The sequence below is a fragment of the Myotis daubentonii genome, chromosome 2 (genome assembly GCF_963259705.1).
Source record: "Myotis daubentonii chromosome 2, mMyoDau2.1, whole genome shotgun sequence".
NCBI lineage: Eukaryota > Metazoa > Chordata > Mammalia > Chiroptera > Vespertilionidae > Myotis > Myotis daubentonii.
Genome location: NC_081841.1, coordinates 129,294,550 through 129,310,049, shown reverse-complemented (window position 1 = coordinate 129,310,049; position 15,500 = coordinate 129,294,550). Strand labels below are relative to the sequence as shown.

The 15,500-nt window shown below is 44.0% G+C and overlaps 1 protein-coding gene across 3 annotated transcripts in view; it reads left to right on the top strand.

Annotated features, from left to right (window-relative positions):
* VPS36 (vacuolar protein sorting 36 homolog) overlaps positions 1–15,500 on the top strand; it is a 45,408-nt gene that overhangs the window by 1,524 nt on the left and 28,384 nt on the right. For all 3 annotated transcript variants that reach the window (XM_059684522.1, XM_059684521.1, XM_059684520.1), the window contains exon 2: positions 14,941–15,009. In XM_059684522.1, the coding sequence (XP_059540505.1) occupies positions 14,941–15,009 (69 nt within the window). The remainder of the gene's footprint in view (positions 1–14,940; positions 15,010–15,500) is intronic.

Here is a 15,500-nt window from a genome sequence, read left to right as displayed (position 1 = left end):
TATCTGAGGATTAAGAAAAACTTGGTTGAGTTGAGACCTTTGATCTAGTCAAGAATTCTTAACTGTTCTAAACACTTGGGGTGGTGAAGGAGGGGTGTAGGTGTCTTGAAATGGAAACAGAACTCTAGGACAAGCCAGCTCACCACTGTGGCCCCTGGGCTGGAAATAGTGTTACTAGTGTGACTGAGGGCGCGACTGAGTCCTGGGGGAAAGTCCTGTGTCCTGGCCTCCTCCATCTGCTGGAAGGCTTCCAGATCTCACACGCCTGAAGACTCTAAGAAGCTGCAAGTCAGCTTCCAGGTCTGATCAAGTTTCCTTTCAAAATCTTTCACTGGCTGCCTTGACTGCTTAGCCTTCAGAGCTTTGTATCCCAACACATTTCCCAGACAAGTGTGCACAAGTGGCTGTCTAATAGACCAGGAGGGCAGGAAATCTGCCTTACTCATCCTTGTTTCTTCTGGCTCATTGTGGGTGTGAAATACATTGTTAAACAAATTTCTAAATAACTAGAGCACCTATTATATACAGGGCGCTTTATATACAATCTCATTTAATCCTCTCAATGGGTATATGAGGTTAGTATTTCACTGACTGAGAAAAACTCAGAAAGTGACTTGCCTAAGTAAGATACATAGTTATCAGGAGAGACAGGAGTTAAACCTCTACTGATCAGACATGGGCCCGTTATGGATGGATAATTTGTTATTTTCATAATCAGTATAGATAGGTTATTTGTTTTCATTCACAGAATCTTCTATAGCCTCAGCTAATTTAAAAAATAATGTGATCAATAGCATAAAGTGGCAAGTTGGCTGCATATACTAGAAGATTTAGAAAATATTTCTTTGCTTTCATCTAGTTATTTCACTTCTAGGAATTTACCCTTGGGAAATATCCTATCTAATAATAGAGAAACATGGCAATTAACCATAACTTCACTACCCTTCCCATTGGCTAATCAGCGAGATATGCAAATTAACTGCCAGCCAAGATGGCGGCTGGCAGCCAGGCAGCTGAATCAAACATGAACATGAGGCTTGCTTACTCCAGTGATGGAGGAAGTCAACGTTCCCCGCATGCTGCAGCTCAGCTCTGAGCTCCAGATGAAACAATGTTGCAATTATAGAACCTAAACAAACCCCAGAAACCTGCTTTCAGCCAGCGCGGCCTCAGAGCTTAGAGTGGCCAGTGATGGCAACAGAGTTTCAATTATAGAATCTAAACAAACCCAGGTGCCTGCTTTCAGCCGGCAACGGCCTCAGAGCTGGAGCCTGCTCTCAGCTCCAGTGACAGCTATAGAAGGTAAATTAATCCCAGAATAAAAAAAAAAGAAAAAAGGAGAGGCTGGGAGCTTCAGTCGCCCACCAGCCTGAAAACAGCCCTCAGCCCCTCACCCAGACTGGCCAGGCACCCCAGTGGGGACCCCCACCCTGAAGAGTGTGTGACCAGCTGCAAACAGCCATCATCCCATCATCCAGGCTGGCCAGGCACCTCAGTGGGGACCCCCACCCTGAAGGGTATGTGACCAGCTGCAAATAGCCATCAGCCCGTCATCCAGGCTGGCCAGGCACCCAAGCGGGACCCCCCACCCTGATCCGGGACACCCTTCAGGGCAAACCAGCCGGCCCCCACCCGTGCATCAGGCCTCTATCCTATATAATAAAAGGGTAATATGGAAACTGACCCTAACAGCAGAAGGACTGGGAATGACTGATCACTATGACACACACTGACCACCAGGGGGCAGACGCTCAATGCAGAAGCTGCCCTCTGGTGGTCAGGGCGCTCTCACATGGGAGGAGCCCTGCTCAGCCACAAGCCAGGCTGATGGCTGCCAGTACAGCGATGGTGGTGGGAGCCTCTCCTGCCTCCTCAGCAGCGCTAAGGATGTCCAACTCCAGTTTAGGCCTGCTCCCTGCTGGCAAGTGGACATCCCCCGAGGGCTGCCGGGCTGCTAGAGGGATGTCTGATTGCCAGCTTAGGCCCAATCCCCCGGGGAGCAGGCCTAAGCCAGCAAGTGGTCACCCCCGAGGGGCCCCAGACTGCAAGAGGGCACAGGCTGGGCTGAGGGACCCCCCATACCCCCCGAGTGCACAAATTTTTGTGCACCGGGTCTCTAGTCTATAATAATAAAAGTATAATATGCTAATTAGACCAGATGTCCTTCTGGACGACCTTCTAGAGGAAGCCAGGGCTGCAAGGGAAGCCTGGGTCCCAGGTGCCAGAGGGAAGCTGGTGCTGGCAGCTGGGGAAAGAAAGGCCTACTCTTGCATGAATTTTGTGCATCGGGCCTCTAGTGGATGTATAAAAATGTAACAAATGTGGATGTTCATCTCAGCAATATTATATGATATGTATTATTATGTATAGAGAAACATTGGAAGTAATCTGAATGTCTACCATAGGGATTGGTTAATTAAATATGACAGTCCTGATGAGGAATTGCTAATGATAGGCTGCTAAGTGAAAAAAGCATGTTAAAAAACTAACTATAAATATCATGACCTCTTTTAGTTTAAAGATTATACAAATGCACATACACATATATACACACATCACATATATGCACACACATATATGTGTATACATGTGTGTGTGTACACATATACTCTGGTATGATTATGATTGATTTCATTTTCTTTTTTAGTTTAAAAATTATTTTTCAGGTTTTTTTAACTGTCTGTTACTTTTATAACAGAAAAAATGTAAATAAAAAAAACAACAGAGGGTAAGAACTTACTCATCAAATGCCTAAGTTAGATCAACCTTTAAGTAGTTAAAATTATTCAAGTGGTAGAAGCAAACCAGTCTAAACTTGTCTATCAGGTTTAGCTCACAATCCCTTGGGATCCCTTGAAAGGGAGAGAGAGATAGAAATATCATTGATGAGAGAGAATCATTGATCGGCTGCCTCTTGCACGCCCCCTACTGGGGATCGAGCCTGCAACCTGGGCATGTGCCCTTAACTGGAATGGAACTTGGGACTCTTCAGTCCACAGGCTGATGCTCTATCCACTGAGCAAAACTGGCTAGGGCAAGATAAATAGCTCCTTAACCAAAACTATTATGCTCCAATGTAGCATCATGTACTACTCTTAAGTTGATAAAATATTTGCTGTTAGAAAAGGGCAACCTTATTGGCAAAACGATTTAAAAAATATTTTCAATTATTTGGTTTTATATACACAAGATTAACCCAAACCTTTGAAACCAATCAGAATTAAGTGCCACTACTATGTATGTTTTACTTCTGTTTCATAGGAAAACATGGAACTCATAAAATCTTTTCTCTGTAGTGTTGAATAATTTCTCACAGAGTGTAAAGTAGATGGTTCAGTAGGACTCTGACCATTAAAGTTTATTAACTATATTAGTTAATACTTATTAATATTAAGATATTGGTAATTCAGTAATGCCTTACTCTTAGAAAATAAATTTTTAAATTTCAACTCAAAAGGGTTGGTTTTTATTATACAAGGACTTTTTGGACAAAAGAATATTTCTGCATGTGTTTGGTTTAACAAAAATCCTATCTAATAAAAGAGAAACATGGTAATTAGCGTACTACCGCTACCCTTCCCATTGGCTAATCAGGGCGATATACAAATTAACTGCCAGCCAAGATGGTGGCCGGCAGCCAGGCAGCTTAAACTGAACATGAGGCTTGCTTGCTTCAGTGACAGAGGAAGCTAACGTTCCCCACCTGCCTTGCCGGTCTCTGAGCTTGCAGTTTGAAACATTGTAACAAATACAGAAGCTAAACAAAACCCCAGAAACCAGCTTTCAGCCGGCCGGGATCTCAGAGCTGGAATTGATACAGTGTTTTGATTACAGAACCTAAACAAACCAGATACCTGCTTTCAGCAGCAGAGGCCTCAGAGCTGGAGCCAGAACTAAAGCTGGCCCAGAATAAAAAAAAAAGAAAAGAAAAAAAAGAGCAGTTGGGAGCTTCAGTCACCCGCCAGCCTGAAAACAGCCCTTAGCCCCTCACCCAGACTGGCCAGGCACCCCAGTGGGGACCCCCACCCTGAAGGGTGTGTGACCAGATGCAAACAGCCATCATCCCCTCATCCAGGCTGGCTAGGCACCCCAGTGGGGACCCCCACCCTGATCCAGGACACCCTTCAGGGCAAACCAGCCAGCCCCCACCCATGCACCAGGCCTCTATTCTATATAGTAAAAGGGTAATATGCCTCCCAGCACCGGGATCAGTGGAGCCGCGAGGCCTCCCGGCACCGGGATCAGCGTGACAGGGGGCAGCGCCCAAACCCCCTGATCGCCCTGTGGCTCTGTGTGTGATGGGGCGGGGCCACAACCTCCCTATTGGCCCTGCTCTGTTCATGACAGGGGAAGGCGCCCCAACCCCCTGATTGGCCCTGCTCTGTGCCTGATAGGGGGGAGCTCCCCAACCCCCTGATCGCCCTGCGGCTCTGTGTGTGACAGGGGGGAGCTCCCCAACCCCCTGATGGGCCCTGTTCTGTGCGTGACAGGAGGTGGCGCCGCAACCTCCCCATCGACCCTGCCTTGAGTGTGACGGGGCGGTGCCCCAACCCCCCAATCCCCCCTACCCTGAGTGTGACTGAGGGTGGCATTGCAACCTCCCAATCCACCCTGCTCTGTGCATGACAGGGGGCGGCGCCCCAACTCCCCAATCGGCCCTGCTCTGAGCCCGACCAGGGGCTGCACCTAGGGATTGGGCCTGCCCTCTGCCACCCGGGAGCAGGCCTAAGCCAGCAGGTCGTTATCTCCCGAGGGGTCCCAGACTGCGAGAGGGCACAGGCTGGGCTGAGGGACCCCCCTCCCCCCCGAGTGCACAAATTTTTGTGCATCGGGCCTCTAGTTACCTATATAAAAACCCAGCAACCCTTATGGCAGAACGACCCGAACGACTGGTTGCTATGATGTGTACTGACTACCAGGGGGCAGACGCTAAATGCAGGAGCTGCCCCCTGGTGGTCAGTGTGCTCCCACAGGGGTAGTGCTGCTCAGCCAGAAGCTGTGCTCATGGCTGGCGAGTACAGCGGTGGTGGCGGGAGCCTCTCCCACCTCCATGGCAGCGCTAAGGAGCATCGAGGCAAGCAGTAAGGAATGAGCAGGTGGGCGGTTAGGAGCAAGGGGTCCTGGGCTGAGGAACCCCCCTCCCTGCCAAATTTCATGTATTGGGCCTCTAGTTTATATATATTTTAGAGTTATGTGACATTATATATGCCTATAATAAATTTTCTTAACTTTTTTATTAGACAAAGTTGTTAAATGTGGGTAAGCAAAAAGAAGAAACTTGAAATAATCAGTAATCTAACCACTAATAATGACTTTTGGTGTATTGTGTGTGTGTGTGTGTTTGCATGCACATGTGCGTGCTGTATGCTTATGTAATCATGCTGTGTATGCTATTTTGAAACCTGCTTTTTATATTAATATGAATATCTTGTAATATAAGTGTCAACTACATTATGGTTGTTTTTACTTATGTATGCTCTATAATGTTTGAATTGTTTATTTAATTGATAGACATTGCAACCACATTATTTTAAACTCAAAAGGACTATTATTTGTAATAAACTGGACCCTCTCTAAAATGCTTTTATTGAGTTTGTGTTGTAAGACAGCCTTATAAACGGGATTAACCTTGTAACTTTTGAAATGACAAATTGTTCCTCAAAAAGATATAAGCAAGTCCTACGGAAGGGCAATTTCTACTTTCTAGTAATTAGAGTTAATAGAAGCTTCTAGTATATTTTGCTTTTAACCGAAATGAAGTAGTTTGATTTATTAATCTCTTGGGTTGCAACTGTAAAATTTCCTTATTTATATAATTTCAATGCATAGTAACAAATAATGGGGATTAAAAGTTTGGTCCTAAAGACTTGGCTGGCATTTTTTGTGATTGTATTATACTTAAAAATTTTTTTCCCCGTTTTTCATTTACAGTTGATGTACAATATTATATGAATTTCAGGTGTACAACCCAGTGATTTAGACACTTATATAACTTATGAAGTGATCACCATGATAAATCTAGTACCCATGTGATACCATATATAGTTATTACAGTACTAGAGGCTCTATGAACAAAATTTGTGCAAGAGTAGGCCTGGCTGCCTTGGCCCTCGCAGTCCCGTTCTGCTGTATGGCCGTTTCGCCTATTTGCATATTACGCTTTTATTACTATACATTATTGACTATATTCCCTATGCTATACTTTAACTTTATGTCCCATTGCTAGTCTGTAAGTACTGATTTGTACTTCTTAATCCCTTCACCCTATTTTTTTCCATTGATTTTAGAGGGAGTGGACAGGAGGGAGGATAGGAGGAAGAGAGGAGAGAGAGAGAGAGAGAGAGAGAGAGAGAGAGAGAGAGAGAGAGAGAGAGAGAGAGAAACATCGATGTGAGAGACATATCAATTTGTTGCCTCCTCATGAGCCCTGACCAGGGCTGGGATCAAACCTGCAACCCAGATACTTTGGTGCATGGGCTGAAGGTCTAATCACTGAGTCATACTGGCCAGGGCAATGCTTTTACCCATTTTACCCTCCCCCTCTGCCCTCATCCCATCTGGCAACCATAAAAATATTCTCTGTATCTATGAGTCTATTTCTGTTTTGCTTGTTTTTTTTAATTTTGTTTTTTAGATTCCACATATTAGTAGAATCATGACATTTGTCTTTGTCTGACTTATTTCTTTAAAAATATGTTTTATTGATTTTTTACAGAGAGGAAGGGAGAGGGATAGAGAGTTAGAAACATCGATGAGAGAGAAACATTGACCAGCTGCCTCCTGCACATCTCCTACTGGGGATGTGCCTGCAACCAAGGTACATGCCCTTGACCAGAATCGAACTCGAACCTGGGACCCTTCAGTCCACAGGCCAACGCTCTGTCCACTGAGCCAAACCGGTTAGGGCTGTCTGACTAATTTTAATCAGCACAGTACCCTCTGGGTCCACCCATATTGGTGCAGATGGCAAGGTTTCATTTTTTTTATGGCTGAATAATATTCCGTTGTATCCACTTCTTTATCCATTTATCTATTGATGGGCATGTAGGTTGCTTCCATATCTTTGCTATTGTAAATAATACTGCAGTGCACATATGGATGCATATATCTTTTGATTTAGTGTTTTGGGTTTCTTTGGATAAATACCCAAAAGTGAAATTGCTGGGTCCTTTTTGTCTCTTGTTTTAAAGTCTCTTTTGTCTGGTAAAAATATTGCTCCCCTAGCTTTTTTTTTTCTTTTTCTTGTTTCCATTTTCATGAAATATCTTCTTCTTTCCCTTTACCTTTACTTTAAGTCGGTGTGTGTGTGTTTTTTTAATCTGAAGTAAGTATCTTGTAGGCAGCATATTTAAAGGTCTTGTTTTTATCGGTTGAGATACTATACCTTTTGATTGGAGCATTTAATCAATTTACATTTAAAGTAATTGTTGATAGATATTTTTATTGTTATTTTATTATTCCTATTTTTGATCTTTTTCTTCAAAAATTTTTTATTCCTATTTTTGCTCTCTTTTCTCCTTCTGGTATCCCCATGATGAGAATGTTGGTATCTTTAATGTTGTCCCAGAGACCCTTTAAACTGTCCTCATTTTTTGGATTTCTTTTTTTCTGTTTTGATTGCATATTTTCTTCTAACTTATGTTCTAAACTAGAAGCCCAGTGCACAAATTTGTGCATGGGTGGGGTCCCTCAGCCTGGCCAGTAATCAGGGCCAATTGGGGCTGTCTTGCCCAGTCCTAATTGGGGCTGGCTGGCCAGGGGGAGGGACCACAGGAGTTTGTCTGGGGGAGTGCACTGACCACCAGGGGGCAGCTCCTGCATTGAGTGTCTGCTCCCTGATAGTCAGTGCGCATCATAACAACCAGTGGATTGATCGTAAACGGTTGCTTAGGCATATGTGTGTGTGTGTATATATATATATATATATGTATATATATATATATATACATACACACACACACACACACACACACACACTAGAGGCCCAGGGAACAAAAATTTGTGCACTTGGGGGGGTCCCTCAGCCCGGCCTATGCCCTCTTGCAGTCTGGGACCCCTCAGAGGATGTCCACCTGCTGGCTTAGGCCCGCTCCCTGGGGAATCGGGCCCAAGCTGGCAGTCAGACATCCCTCTGGCAGCCTGACAGCCCTCAGGAGATGTCCACTTACCAGCAGGGAGCAGACCTAAGCTGCAGTCGGACATCCTTAGTGCTGCTAAGGAGTCAGGAGAGGCTCCAGCCACCACCGCTGTACTGGCAGCCATCAGCCTGGCTTGTGGCTGAGCAGAGCTCCTCCCATGTGAGAGCACCCTGACCACCAGAGGGCAGCTTCTGCATTGAGCATCTGCCCCCTGGTGGTCAGCGTGTGTCATAGTGGTCAGTCATTCCCAGTCCTTCTGCTGTTAGGGTCAGTTTCCATATTACCCGTTTACTATATAGGATAGAGGCCTGGTGCATGGGTGGGGGCTGGCTGGTTTGCCCTGAAGGGTGTCCCGGATCAGGGTGGGGGGTCCCGCTCGGGTGCCTGGCCAGCCTGGGTGAGGGGCTGATGGCTGTTTGCAGGCTGGCCACACCCCCTTTAGGGTGGGGGGTCCCCACTGGGGTGCCTGGCCAGTTTAGGTGAGGGGCTGAGGGCCGTTTTCAGGCTGGCCAAGCCCCCCAGCGACGGAAGCTCCCAGCCTCTCCTTTTTTTCTTTTTACTTTTTATTCTGGGATTTGTTTACCTTCTATAATTGAAACTTTGTAGCCTTGAGTGGAGCTCAGAGCCGGCCAGAGCGGGCAGGAAGCTTGGCTTCCTCCATCGCCAGGGGCAACCCAAGCCTCCTGCTCGATCCAGCTCCGTGGCCAAGGCGGGCTGAAAGCAGGTATCTGGGCTTTATTTACCATCTATAATTGAAACTTTGTTGCCTTGAGTGGAGCTGAGAGCCAGCCATGGCAGGTGGGAAGCTTGGCTTCCTCCATCACTGGAGCAACCAAGCCTCCTGCTTGCTCCAGCTCCGTGGCTGCCAGCCACCATCTTGGTTGGGTTAATTTGCATATAGTTGCTCTGAGTGGCTGGTGGGCGTGGCTTAAGGCATAATGAAGGTACGGTCAATTTGCATGTTTGTCTTTTATTAGTGTAGATATTGCTGATTTGATCCTCTACTTTATCTAATCTACTATTGAGTCCCTCTAATGTATTCTTCATTTTTGACTGGTTCTTTTTTTATGTTTTCTATCTTCATTTTTATGTTTCCTATTTCTTTGTTGAAGTTCTCACTGAGATTATTGAGCACCCTATAACTGGTTCTTTGAACTCTTTATCTGAAGATTTCTTGTCTTCATTTTGTTTAGTTTGTTTTGTGGAGTTTTGATTTGTTCTTTCATTTGGGACCTGTTTGCTTTCTCACATTGCCTGCCTTCCTGTGTTTCTTTCTATGTCAGGTACAGCTGCCACACCTCCCTGTCTTGGTGAAGTTGCTCTATGTCAGTGATGGCAAACCTTTTGAACTCAGCGTGTCAACATTTTGAAAAACCCTAACTTAACTCTGGTGCTTTGTCACATATAGAAATTTTTTGATATCTGCAACCATAGTAAAACAAAGATTTGTATATATATATTTTTAATTAAATCTTTATTGTTCAGATTATTACATTTGTTCCTCTTTTATTCCCCCCATAACTCCCCTCCACCCAGTTCCCACCCCACCCTCCTCCCTCACTCCCCACCCACTGTCCTCATCCATAGTTGCACGATTTTTGTCCAGTCTCTTCCCACATCCCCCTCACCCCTTTCCTCCCCAAGAATAGTCAGTCCACTCTCTTTCTATGCCCCTGATTCTATTATAATCACCAGTTTATTCTGTTCATCAGATTATTCACTTGATTTTCAGATTCACTTGTTGATACATGTGTATTTGTTGTTCATAATTTGTATCTTTACCTTCTTCTTCTTCTTCTTCCTCTTCTTAAAGGATACCTTTCAGCATTTCATATAATACTGGTTTGTTGGTGATGAACTCCTTTAGCTTTTCCTTATCTGTGAGGCTCTTTATCTGACCTTCAATTCTGAATGATAGCTTTGCTGGGTAAAGAAATCTTGGTTGTAGGTTCTTGGCATTCATCACTTTGAATATTTCTTGCCACTCCCTTCTGGCCTTCAAAGTTTCTGTTGAGAAATCAGCTGACAGTCTTATGGGTACTCCCTTGTAGGTAACTGACTTTTTTCCTCTTGCTGCTTTTAAGATTCTCTCTTTGTCTTTTGCTCTTGGCATTTTAATGATGATGTGTCTTGGTGTGGTCCTCTTTGGATTCCTTTTGTTTGGGGTTCTCTGCACTTCCTGCACTTGTAAGTCTATTTCTTTCACCATGTGGGGGAAGTTTTCTGTCATTATTTCTTCAAATAGGTTTTCAATATCTTGCTCTCTCTCTTCTTCTGGCACCCCTATAATTTGGATGTTGGTACGCTTGAAGCTGTCCCAGAGGCTCCTTACACTATCTTCGTATTTTTGGATTCTTTTTTCATTTTGCTTTTCCAGTTGGGTGTTTTTTGCTTCTTCGTATTTCAAATCTTTGCCTTGATTCTCGCGATCCTCTGGTCTGCTGTTGGGAGTCTGTATAATATTCTTTATTACAGTCAGTGTATGCGTAATTTCTAGTTCGTCCTTTATCACAACCTCGAGGGTCTCATTACATATCTTGAGGGTCTCATTAAGTTTATTGCCAGTTTCTAGAAAATTCTTGAAAAACCTTAAAAGTGTGGTTTTGAACTCTATATCCAGTAGTTTGCTTTCCTCCATTTCTGTCATTTGTGTCCTTTTTCTTTGTCTCTGCATTTTTTATGCTTCCCTGTGTTGATAAAGTGCTTTTCTGTGCTTAGTGTCCTCTAGGGCCCAGTGGTTCAGCCTCCCCAGTTGCCTGAGGAGGACACTCTTGGTGCACCCCCTTGTGGTCTTTGTGCACAGTCTTGTTGTAGTTAAGCCTTGATTGTTGTAGGTATCACTGGGAGGAATTGACCTCCAGGCCAATTGGCTGTGAGAATCAGCTGTGTCTGCAGTGGGAGAACTTCTGTGCTGGAGACACCCCTCCGGGGCAAGCCTTGCTTCAATGGGGCTTTGGTGCTCACTGAGTCTGCCCCCTGAGTGTGTCCTTTATGGTTCCACGGAGCTGCAAACTGGATGGTCCCACTCTGACCTCTGGGTACACTGGCTCCTGGATGTCTAGGGAGGTGCTAATCTAGCTTCTGCCTTAGGCTATCCAGCAAAAGTCTCCCTGCAGGGCTTGGGCGGGGCGGGTCCCCTGGGATCAACAGGGCGGGGCTAGCAGTTATGGCTGCTCTCAGAGGCCCCACTTCTCAATGTCTCGGCAATCGCTGCAAGCCGCTCCGAGAGAAAGCTGCCCTCGAGTTCTGACCGATGCCAGACAGTCCTGCTTCTCCCGTATGAGTCTGGGTCCCCAGAGACTCACCTGGAACTGGAGCTCAGAGCCTGAGATCCCTCCCGATTGAAAACAACAACCGCACCCTCAGCCGCCAGCCCGCTCCGTGTCCGCCTCTGTATCTTAGCATTTTACTTCCGCACTGCGCTTCCTCTGAGTCTCTGTATGCTTTTCTCTTTCCTTCTAGTTGTAGAATTTCCAATCAGCCAGCTTTCCTGTGGTTCTGGGTGATGTCCGTTTCATCTTTTAGTTGTATTTTTGAAGTGGTTGTTTGAGGCAGCAAACTCTGGTGTTTACCTATGCCGCCATCTTGGTTTCTCAATTTATATTTTTGATACTTATTTTATATATTTAAATGCCATTTAACAAAGAAAAATCAACCAAAAAAATGAGTTTGTGTGTCACCTCTGACACGTGTGTCATAGGTTCGCCATCACTGCTCTATGTAGTAGTTGTCCTGTAGGACCCAGTGGCACAGGGCTCCCAGTCACTCAAGCTGGGTGTTCCAGGTGTGCAGTCCCCTCTCACCACCCCATTTGGGCTCTGAGCACCCTCCTGTTGTAGTTGAGCCTTGATTGCTGTTGACACATAACTGGGAGGGATTGACCCCCAGGCAGATCAGCTGTGAGGACCAGCCATAACTATAGCGTAGGAACTGCTGTGCAGAGGCTGATTTCATGAGAACTTGCTTCACTGGGGCTTTGGTGCTGGTCGAGTCTGCCCCTTGAGTCGCTCATAGAGGTGGTTTGATGGTACTCTGGTGTGGTCTGAAGCTGTCCACTGGTTGTACTTGTTCTGGGGCCTCCCAGGAGGTGTAGGCCAAGGTCAACTGCTGCCTATGCCCTGCTCGGGACCCCCTGATGAGCTACAAAGTGATTTGCAGATGAAGCCACTTGTGCTGAAGTTGGAGGTGCCTGTGAGATGCTAAGCTTCAAATTGAGGCTGGCTGCCACTGGTGCTGGGTTTTGGACTATTTAGCAAGAGTTCTGTGATGTGGTGAGGCCAGGTGCTGCTTGTTAAGTGTTTTTGAACCTTTGAGAAATTTTAGGAAGGTCTGCAGCATGAGCCAAGAGAGGTTGGCTGTATGGAAAAGCCATTGGAAGTGGCTTGGGTGGGCCTAAAAGTTGGGTGGGGTGGGTGTCTCAGGTAATCACCAGGGAAACAGTGTTAGCCAGGTTAATGGAGACTCAGATATGGCACCCTCCTGTGCTGATAGGAGGAGGGCTCAGCAAAGGAACAGTGGCTTTTCTGCCAGCACTTTGCCTGGGAGAACGCTGCCCCTCTAGCCCTTGCCCTGAAGCCAGATGATTTACCTCCTCCCCATATGTCCTGGCACCTTTCAAGCTGCCACCCAGTGCTGGAGCTCAGAGTGAGCGGGTCATTCAGCGAGTAAGTCTGTGTGAGCCCTTTAAGAGGACCTCCTGGGACTCCAGCAGCCCTCCATCCCACTCAGCCACAATCCCTGCTGGTTTTCACAGAAGTTGGGGGGACTTCTTTAACCAGCACTGGAATCATGGGCTGGGAGGCCTGGAACCCCTTGTTCTTCAGGAGGACTTCCACCTCTCACAGCCAAGGTACCACTTCTGATTTTTAGCCAACACACATGGGTGTGAGACCAGCATTGTCTACCTCTCTATCCTTCTTACCAGTCTGGATGTTGCTTCTTCTGTATGTCCTTAGCTTTAGGACTTCTGTTCAGCTAGACTTCAGGAAGATATCAATGATGGTTATTCTGTAGTTTATTTGTAATTTTGATGTGGTTATGAGAAGATAAAAATAATGGCATTTACATGCTCTGCCATCTTGACAAGAAGCTCTGTATTCTAGTTTTAAAAAACACGTTTACATTTGTGTTTTGAGTAGATGACAAAAATTTCATGATAAAAATTAAAAACCCACAGCAAGTATAAAGTAAAAGTCTCCCTCCTACCCTGTCTCTTTGGCATCCAATTCCCCATTAGAGGCCACCAGTGCATCATTCTAGAGAGCTGTGCTACATAGGTATTTATATGTGGAATACATAGGTATTTGTACTTTTGACAGATATTAATACACTGCCCTCCTGAAAGGTTAGCCTCCCAGCTAAGTGTGCAAATGCTTATTTCCCCAACAATTCACCAACACAATCTTATGAAACTTTTGGGTCTCTGCCAATCTCATGGACGAAAGGGTATCTTGATATTCCCTTAATTTGCCTTTTCCTTATCAATGGGGTTGGGCATCTTTATGTACTTATTGTATTTGAAAATTTCTAAGATGCCATTGATTATAAGATGCATACTTATTAAAATGTATAAGGCATGTGCATTTAAAATTGATGAAATAAGGTAAATCCTATTAATGTGTTATTTGTGGTTCCTTTTCTGTGGACTTCCTGTTAATAGCCTTAGCCTGTAATCCATTAGAGAAACAGGCATTGTTCTCATTGATTTGTAAGAGTTCTTTATATTTTAAGGAAATTAGCCCTTTGTCTCTGATAGGAGTTACAATTATTTTTCTCAGTCTGCTAACTTTGCCCTTGGTGGGTTTTTCCATGAAGAATTTGTGTGCGTACATGTTTGTATAGTTGAATTTATCGACCTTTTCCTCTAATGCTAATTGGTTTAGTGTTTTTCTTACAAAGACCTTCTCCACTCTGAGATTATTTTAAAAATTCTCTCATGATTTTTTGGTATTGCTTTTATGTATATTTTTAAACTCAGATATCTGATCCATCCTGTACTTATTTTGGTGCAGTATGTTAGGTATAAATCCAACTTTATGTTTATTGTTTTTTCCTACTGGGCAACCCATTTGTCCCAGTGCTACTGGTTGAATCTTCATTCACACTTACTTTTTATGTGTTTGTGTCTATTTCTAGATTTTCTTAGTATTTAAAAATTATTTCTAAAAATTATAAGAGTGTTACACACGAATCCAATCTCATGAAAAAAATTCAATCAATAGTGAAGTTTTAAAAAAGGGCCCTTTACTTCTCCCTACTCCTTCATACTTTTTTTGAGATAATCATTGTTAATAGACCAGCAAGTATGCCATGTAGACCTTTTTCTACTACTTTTATGTATTATATGTCTGTAGTTTGAGGAATGTGGAGATTATGTTTGTGTGTCTGTCTGTCTATCTATTTATCATCTATCTATCTATCTATCTATCATGTGTAATATGCTATAAGTTGCTTTTCAACCCACTAACTCTATGTCTTAAGAGTTCCATGGCAGTCTGTGAAGTTGTACCTCATTATTCTTTTTAACCTCTGTATAGAGTCCATGTTAGGAGTGTTCCATACTTGATTTAACCACTCCCTTATTGTTGCACATCAAGGTTGTTTTCAATTTTTTCCTAATTTTAGCAAGGCTGTATATATAGCTTATAAAGTGTGTAGCATTGTTTCTCTTTAATTTGTGATAAGCCAAATTCTAAAATATTTATGTGTGAAAAACTTACTATTGTATAATTTGTGCGGAATAACAACTGGACCACATTGAGTGATACGTTATTAATATTATGTGATAATCTTGTCTTTCTAGATAAAATTTGATGCTGGGACCCTCCTCCTTAGTACACATCGATTAATTTGGAGAGATCAGAGAAATCATGTAAGATACAGTTTTTTACATCTGTTCTAGGTTTTAAATCACTGAAGTTTTTCTTCTTTTTCTTCCTTTTTGGCAAACTATAAATAGATGCAGCAAATTTTTAATTTCAGAATGTTATTAGAGTGTGTGTCCCATATTATCTGTCTGAATGGAGTGCACATAGAGGGGGTATGGTGTTGTCCCTCATTCAGCTCCAGAAAAGTCTGTAGTTACTGAATAGAGAATCATGATGACTCCTGTTTTTAAAATAGCCGTCAGATCGTACCTCATACCTGAATGTTCCATGTGTAACAGGAATAGTTCTCCCATCAGTTTTTAGGGGTCCTTAAAAAGCCTCATTCATCCTCAAAACAACCCAGCTCTCTGATTGCTTTTGAGAATCAGGAGGATGGGTCTGCTGGGAATTGCATGCTTTTACCCAGATATTGAGAAAAACAGCCTCTAAGTCACTCAGCAAGAGGAGAAACTCCTGTTTTTTCATTTCTAGGAAG